The following is an 8,094-nucleotide window of genomic DNA, read 5'->3' on the forward strand; positions in this document are numbered from 1 at the left end:
TTGCTGGTTGGTTTCCTGGGAGCGTGTTGCCTGTTGGCAGACGAGTCCCTGGCAACGCCAGCACCAGCTGGTGCCCATTCCCAGTTCTCTGCAAGCGGCTTCTCCTCCCCCTCCCACCCAGCTCTGCTCCCAGATGTGCCCGTCAGAGACCCAGAGCAAGGGAGGGGTTGGATGGGGGGGGGAGGAATCCCTCTCTTGGCTACTCCCACTTCCCACCTTAAGCCCCGCCTTCAGCCCCCAGCTCCCTTGCCCTGCTAGACGGCGAGCCCAGCCCCCAGGCTGGCGGGCTCAGGGGGCAGGGAATGGGGCACAGGGCCTTTCCCCTCTGTGGGGCGCTGGCTCTGATCCCACCCAGAGCAGGGGACTGGCTGGCTCAGGGCGGTGGGGAATGGGACGTGGGGCCTTTTCCCTGTGGGAGCGCCGGCTCCCATCCGCCTCGCGGTGATGCCCCCGCCCCAGGGATGGGGGGAGCTGGGGAGCGGTGTCCTGCCCACCGATCTCGCCTGGTGCGAGGGGCACTGGCTGCCCCGCTCCCCGCCCTTTGTTGGCATCTGGAGCCCAGAGCCCTTGGGCTGCCCCCGGCGGGGCGGGGCGGGGCGGAGCCCGGCCCTTCACGGGTTAAGCGGCGGCCCCGCGGCAAGGGGAGGAGCTGCCGGGCCGGGATAAGGCTCCGTGGCGCGCAGGGCTCATTTCTCCCCGCGAGCGGCCGGGAGCGCAGCGTAGGGAGCCCGGAGCGCAGCGCCCGCGCCCCCACCGGCATGAGGCCGCCGTGCGCTCGCTGTCGCTGTCGCCGGCGCAGCGGGGGCTAAGGCGGGACGGTGCCCTCCGAGGGCGCCGGGTGCCACCGGGCTGAGCGCACCGGGCACCGGCATCGAAGCGGGCTGTGCGCTCAGCGCCCCTGGCCAGGCGCGGGCACCGGGCTGAGCGCACCGAGCTGAGCGCACCGGGCACCGAGCTGAGCGCACCGGACTGAGCGCACCGGGCACCGGCATCGGAGAGCGCTGTGTGTGGAGTGCCCCCTGCCCAGCCTGGGCACCGGCACCCAGCCGAGCGCCTGAGACCCCAACGCCCGGGCACCCGGGAGCCCTGCGGACTCGGCACTGGACTGTGGCCCCCTGTGCATTGGGGCTGGGCTGGGCTTTGGCAAACACCCCGTCCGGCTGGATCGGCGCGGGGCACCTGCGCGCTGCTGGCCGGGCGCCACTGAGGCTCGGATCTGCCCCTGCCCTGCTCCGGCCATCTGCCCTTCTGCTCTCACCTTGGCAACATGCTGCCCCGGCCGGGCCGCCTTCTGCACGGTAAGCGCCATCGCCAGCTGGCTCCGAGGCTTCACCCCCGGGCCCGGGGGGGCAGCTTGGGAGCTGGCTTGGCAGCACGGGGAGGATGGGGTGGCGCTGAGGGGTGGTACCAGGTGGAGGGCAATGCTGGGGGGGGCTCGGATGGGGCGGTGTCGGGGGGCAGGATACAGTGGCCTGGGGGAGGGGGACACGGACAGGACAGTGCTGGCAGGGGGAGAGGGACAGTGCTGTGGGGGTACAGGTGAGACATTGCTGAGTGGGGCACACAGCACCCTTGGGGGGCACGTGACAGGGATGGAGGTAACAGTGCCCAGGCACTGACAGCACAGCTTCCTGGGGTGGGGTGGGGGCACCAGCACCCTGGACGGGCATGGCAGAGGAGAGCCGGGGGGACGGTGGGAAGGTGTGGGGCAGCTGTGGACAAGAAGGTGCCAGGGGGCAGCAGGACACAGATCGTTGGGTGCATGAGCAAGACAAGCCCTGGGGTGGGTGGGGATTGTTCGTGCCCTGGCCTGCGGGGTGCAGGGCAGTGTGATGGGGAGGGGGAAGCCAGAGCAGCTCAGTCCACACTCTGACTCCCCCCACCCTGCGAACCCAAGGACGGGGAACGGGGGAGCTGAGGCCAGGGGCGGTGCCACCCTCCTTGCCACGCACCCAGCTGCTTAGTTACCTGGGGCGGGGGGCAGGCCAGGGAATGGGACATGGGGCCTTCCCCTCTAGGGGGCGCTGGCTCTGATTCAGCCATGGACATGAGGGGCTGGCTGGTTGGGGGGTGTTCTCCCCGACCCCCAAATTCACGGATCTGGTGGGAGGAGTTCCAGCTGCGCCCCCTGCAGGACAGGTCTGGGGTGGATGGGGGGCATGTTCTTCTCTGGGGTATTTGGTGCCCAGGGGCTGGTGACTCCAGTGCTGACTCAGCTGATGAGAGGGGGAGTGAAACAGATGGGTCGAGGGAGGGGACAGATGGGGAGGGATTGGCAGGGGGGATACGAGGGGGCGAAGCGAGGATCAGAGCACGCAAGGGGTGGGTCTGGTGGTGCTGCCGCCCTGGCACTGGGGGGTGGGGGTGGCTTGGCAGCGCTGCCCCCTGCTGGCCTGCTCCTGGTGCCCCAGGCGACTGGTGCCCATTCATAGCCATTGCATTAGGGAAGAGCTCCCGGCGCAGCCAGCAGCTTATTTTGGGGGTCTTAAATTATGGACAAGCACAGAGCAGCTCCCAGCAGCACGGAGCCCCCTCGCCTGCATCACTCGCTGCGTCACCACCCCACAGGCTACCTGCCAGCCTTTGCCCTGCTGGGGAGGGGGGGAGGATGCTCCTTGGGTATTACCCCCCCCCTTCAGCTCCCTAGAGCCTTCATCCTCACCACCACGCTCCTCTTCTGGGGGGGGGGGGAGCCCTCAGCTGTGGAACCTTCTTTGCCAGCCAGCTGCCTTCTCTTAGGGCTCCCCCCTCCACATCTGTCTGAGCGTCTGATCCTATGGGGACCACCCCTCACCTTGATTCCCATCAGCAGCCATCTCCGTCCCCACCATCCTCTTTCTCCGTGGGAGGCTGGACTGCTCCCCCAGGCCTTACACCTGCAGTTTCTGCCCCTTCATTTCCCCTCCCCTCCTTCTGATCCCCCTTTGATCCCCCCTTCCCCCCGGGGCTCACTGCCCTGGTGTCCCCCCCACCACCAGATTCTGTACCCGCCTCCCTGCTCCCCTCTTTCCATGGCCAAGTGCCATGTCCTGGGGACCCTGCTCCCCCAGCTCCGCCTCCTGGGTCGGTGGTTCCCCTGTTGGCTGGCCAGATGCTCAACAGGGCATGAGCTGGTGGGGCACAGACCCTGCCCCAGCCCTCAGCAGGGGAAAGAGGGGGGTCGGGCAGCCACAAGGGAGCTACCTACAGCCAGTGCCTGGGTCACTGCAAAGAGCCAAGACCGTGGCTGGAGGCCTGGAGATCTGGGAAGGGCCTGGGGCATATGCCTGGGCTGGCATCTGGGGGGCTGGCATGGGGCCCACTGGGTAAGCAGGAGGGGAGAGGTGGCAGCTGTGCCAAACCCCCACCCACCCCGGAGCCAGGCGCTGCTGAGGCGGGAAGGCTGGTGAACTGCAGACTGGGTGAGGGGTGCTATCCCGGCCTCCCTTTGAGGAGTGGAGTCGGCCTACAGTGAGGGACCCCTGCCCACTGGCTGGTAGCAGGGAGTGACTGGAGGGGGCAGCCAGCGCGGGCAGGTCTGAGGGTTTGGGAGAGGGGGATCTGAGGGGGGAAGGCTGGGGGGGTTGGGGCAGGGAGACGAAATAGGGCAGGCCTTGAGGGAGACAAGCCCAGGGGCACAGGCAGAGCAGCCCTGCTGGGCACACACCATGCTGATGTCTGTACAGGAGTGTGGGGGGGGGGGGTAGGCTGAGAATCTTCCAGCCCTCCCCCCACTCCCTCGACCTGCACTTAGAGAGAGCCACAGGCCTGAATTATGGATGAGTCTCCTTGGGTTACAGCTGCTCAGCCGGGGGCGGGGGCCCAGAACGGCCCCCCAGGCACTGGGCATGGCTGGACTCCTGCCCAGCCCCAGAGGAGTGCTAAGGAGGCAGTGCTGGACCAGTGCTAAGGGGACGCTGCGTAATCCTCGGAGCAGGACTAAGAGATCAGAATTTGGCTCCTCCAGTTCCCCGAGAGAGATGGGAAGTGCCCCATACAGGGCCTGGGGAACTTTATCAGCACCCCTCCGTGAGAGACAGGGAGTGGAGCTGGCAAGGAAAGCTCCTAGGAATATCACACTGGGTCAGACCAATGGTCCCTCTAGCCCAGTGCCCTGTCTGCCAACATGGGCCAATGCCAGGTGCTTCAGAGGGTATGAACAGACCAGGGCAATTATCGAGTGATCCATCCCCTGCTGTTCAGTCCCAGCTTCTGGCAGCCAGAGGCTAGGGACACCCAGAGCATGGGGTGATTGGGGTGACCTTGGGGAGCTCTATGACTGTCCTGTACCTGGGGGGTCTGTGTGGGGGAGGTCCTGCCTGTGTGAGTGTGGGGATCTCCCGCTGAGTGAGCTATAGAGTCTCAGCCCAGCAAGGTCACTCACTCCCTCAAGCCCAGCAGGGGTGTGGCTGGAGCTGCCTTGTGGGGAGAGGAGCACGTGTGGGTCCTGAGTGGGGAAGGGGAGAGGAGGAGGCGGCGGAGGTGGTGTGAACAGGAATGGCAGCAGCTTGTGTCACTTGCTCTGGCGTCAGCCGCCCACCTACACACGCTCTGGGCACATGCATTTGCACATGGGACACACGCACAGAAGTGTTCACACAGGCATGTTTGCTGCCTGGGGTCAGGAGCACCCATGGCCTCAGGCCTGGGAATACCCACTATATACGGGAAGGTGCCCACAGGACCCCCCCCCCCACACACACACACACGGGATCACGCACATGCTGGCTTGGGTAGGAGAGCATGTGGGGGGCAGGGGCGTGGCCCTGGCTGGGTGGAGGGGGGGCTCTGGTGCACTGGTACAACAGCCCCTCTCACCTCCCGCCTCTCTGTTTTGCAGGCTCCGTCACTCTCCTCTTCTGCCTCCTGGTGCTGCTGGTGACCTTGCCCCCGGGGGTACCCACCTGCCCCATGCTGTGCACCTGCTACTTCTCCCCACCCACAGTCAGCTGCCAAGCCAACAACTTCTCGTCGGTGCCCCGGGTGCTGCCCCCCAACGCCCAGCGCCTCTTCCTGCAGAACAACCTGATTGGGGCCCTGCGGGCAGGCACCTTCGGGCCCAGCACCGTCACCCTCTGGCTGTACTCCAACAACATCTCCTCCATCCAGCCCGGCACGTTCCGCCACCTGCCCGCCCTGGAGGAGCTGGACCTGGGGGACAACCGCCACCTGCGCAGCCTGGACCCCGACACCTTCCGGGGGCTGGAGCGGCTGCAGTCCCTGCACCTCTACCGCTGCCAGCTCAGCAGCCTGCCCAGCACCCTCTTCCGCAGCCTCTTCAGCCTCCAGTACCTGTACCTGCAGGAGAACAACCTGCTCTACCTCCAGGTGGGTGGGGGCAGGGAGCCCGGCCAGCTCGGCCTGGGACACTGGCTGGCTCCGGGGTGGGGAATGGGATATGGGGCCTTTGCCCCCTAGGGGGCACCCGCTCCAGCCCTGCTGAGCTGGGGACTGGATTCTCTGGGCTTAGGCTGAGATCCCCACCTGTCCTCTGGCTGGGAGTCCAGCTGCCCGGCCGACGTCACGCAGCTCCCCTCCCCCACGCTCCTGCAGGCAGGCTGGGGGGAGCAGAGGGGCTCTTTGGGGCCTTGCCAGCCAGCTACTCTCAAACCACAGTCCATCCGGCCCCGGGCGCTGCGGCTCCTCCACAGCAAGGAGCAGCCCGGCCCTGCAGCCTGCGCGAGCGGGGGGTGGGGAAGGCGAGGAGAGGGAGTCCCTGCCAGACAGCACTGCCTCCAGCATAGCATGCCCTGCCCTGCAGAGATCACGGGGCTGGGAGCTGGGTGGTGAGGGGGCAAAGCTTGTGCCACGTCATCTGACTTAACTACCCTCCCTCCCTCCCTCTCACTGTCATCTCACCCCTCCTCCAACCTCTCTCTCTCCATCCATCCCTCTGTGTCCTCTCTTCCTCTCCTCCTGCTGTCCTTCCACCTCCCTCCATCATCCCTGGCTCCTTCCTTCCATTCCTCCCCCTCCTCCACCATCCACCCTTCCCTTCCTCCATCCACCTTCCTTCTACCCGCATCTATTCCTCCATCCATCTCTACCCCTCCTCTCTCCTTCTTTCTACCCTCTCTCTGTCCATCTGTCCTTCCTTCCATCCCTCCCCTCCTTCCTTCTACTCCCTGTCCATCTATTCCTCCATGTATCCATCTCTACCCCTTCTCTCCTCCTCTCTCCCCTCCTTTCTTTCTTTTTTCTACCTGGCTCTCCGTCCTTCCCTCCTCCCCTTCTTTCTCCCCACTTGCCATCCTTCCCACCTCGATCTCTCAGGACGACCTGTTTGTGGACCTGGCCAACCTGAGCCACCTCTTCCTGCACGGGAACAAGATCCGTGTGCTGTCGGAGCACGTGTTCCGGGGGCTGGGGGGCCTGGACCGGCTGCTGCTGCACGTCAACCGGCTGCACTCGGTGCACCGCTGGGCCTTCCGGGACCTGGCCAAGCTCACCATCCTCTACCTGTTCAACAACAGCCTGGCGACGCTGCCGGGCGAGACGCTGGCCGAGCTGCCCTCGCTGGAGTTCCTGCGCCTCAACAACAACCCCTGGGCCTGCGACTGCCGCGCCCGCTCCTTGTGGGCCTGGTTCCAGCGCGCCCGCGTCTCCAGCTCAGATGTGGCCTGCGCCAGCCCGCCTGAGCGCCAGGGTCGCGACCTGCGCCGCCTGAGCCAGGCTGATTTCAGAGACTGCCCCCCGGCCAATCACGCCCCAGCCCGGCCGGCGGGGGGCACCAAGCCCAAGTGGGGTGGGGAGGCCGAGGCGGGCCGGCCCCACAGCAACAGCTCCTCCAACCACCTGTATGGGCTGGGGGAAGCCGGGGCGCCCCCTGCCGACCCCTCCTCCTTCTACCGGGACCTGCCGGCCAGCGACATCCGCAGCCCCAAGTACGACTCCCCCACGGAGGTGGACTACTGGGCCGGCTATGGTAGTGAGGAGGGCCGGCTCAAGGAGGGCTGCACCGGGCCCGGCTGCTCCCCACTGGACTCTGGGGCCTGTCGGCCAGGTATACTGCCCGCAGCCCTCCCCCCACTCCTGCTGCTGCTGCTGCTGGGCCCCCCTGGGCTCTGACCAGGCCCCACCAGCCTGCCCCGGACTGAGCAAGAACAGCGACTATGGGAGGACAGGCACTAAATAATGCCCCCCATGGCACTGAGACTGAGGGGGGCACCCCTGAGCCCCCCTTCTGGGACTGAGCCTGCCCCGTTTCTCTCCACACACACCTGCCCTTGTGGGCAGCTGGCTAGTGGAAATGTGGAGTTTGGGTAACGAGTGCTTTCCCGATGCCCAGGGGGTTCCTGCTGCTTGTCTGCTTGTGGAGGGGAGCCCACCACTGCAAACAGGACCCCCAAGGAACCCTCTACTGGCACCCCCAACTTCCCTCCCCATTGGGCCCCTAGACCTCCAGGAACCCCACCCCCAACACCCCCATCTTATCCCCCCCCAACGGACCCTTCCATGCTAGCCCCCAACCCCATTGACATTGCTCACTGCCCCCCACCCCGCACCATCTCTCCACCCTGGGCAGAGCCCCCTCCCACTCCTATGTGACAAGCTGTGCAGGGAGACCAGCTGTTGGATGCCTCCTGCCCCCAGGGGTCCACAGCATGGCCCCAAGGAGTTAGGGCCCCCTCCTGGGGGGGGGGGAATCAGTGCCCTTCTAATCCCCCCACCGTCCCCTCCAAGCCACACCACCCCCTGCTCCCACATGCCCTCAACTGTCCCCCCCAGCTCATTGCCTGCACCCCTATATCCCCACTCCAAGAGAGAGAAAGCAGTGGCCCCTCCCTCCCACCCAGTGCACCTCTCCAACCCACTGCCCCCAGCCCCTTCTTTCCCTGCCCCACATGCCACCCCCACCTCTTCTCCCCCCCCCATCTCCATGTTCCTGGACTGGCCCTCAGGGCTGGAAGCTCGTTCCTTCTCCCCCTCCCTTCCCTGAGTCTGGTGGGATCCACCCCCCACCCCCAAACCCTGCTCTGCGGCTCTGACCTTCCCCCCGCCTTTACCCACACGTCTGATGCTGGATGTTTTTCTGCTGCTCGCCCCGCCCCCCTTCTAACAAGCAAAAAAAAAGGGGGGTTGGAAAATTATTTATTAAAATTCTATTATTTTAGA

At 66.0% G+C, this 8,094-nt stretch overlaps 1 protein-coding gene across 1 annotated transcript; it reads left to right on the plus strand.

Annotated features, from left to right (window-relative positions):
* The first annotated feature begins 688 nt into the window (after window positions 1-688).
* RTN4RL2 (reticulon 4 receptor like 2) lies at window positions 689-8,094 on the plus strand. The gene is made up of 3 exons (XM_039533658.1): window positions 689-1,298; window positions 4,820-5,307; window positions 6,253-8,094. Exons 1-3 carry the CDS (start codon window positions 1,268-1,270, stop codon window positions 7,045-7,047), a joined length of 1,314 nt encoding a protein of 437 aa, XP_039389592.1. The 5' UTR covers window positions 689-1,267; the 3' UTR covers window positions 7,048-8,094.

This window comes from Mauremys reevesii, linkage group 4 (assembly GCF_016161935.1).
Source record: "Mauremys reevesii isolate NIE-2019 linkage group 4, ASM1616193v1, whole genome shotgun sequence".
NCBI classification, from domain to species: domain Eukaryota; kingdom Metazoa; phylum Chordata; order Testudines; family Geoemydidae; genus Mauremys; species Mauremys reevesii.

Bases quoted from the DNA above. Each gene is read 5' to 3' on its own strand.
- RTN4RL2 (XM_039533658.1), top strand. From the start codon at position 1,268: ATGCTGCCCCGGCCGGGCCGCCTTCTGCACG. The intron at 1,299-4,819 runs GTAAGCGCCATC...TCTGTTTTGCAG, and splicing joins GCCGGGCCGCCTTCTGCACG to GCTCCGTCACTCTCCTCTTC. The intron at 5,308-6,252 runs GTGGGTGGGGGC...TCGATCTCTCAG, and splicing joins ACAACCTGCTCTACCTCCAG to GACGACCTGTTTGTGGACCT.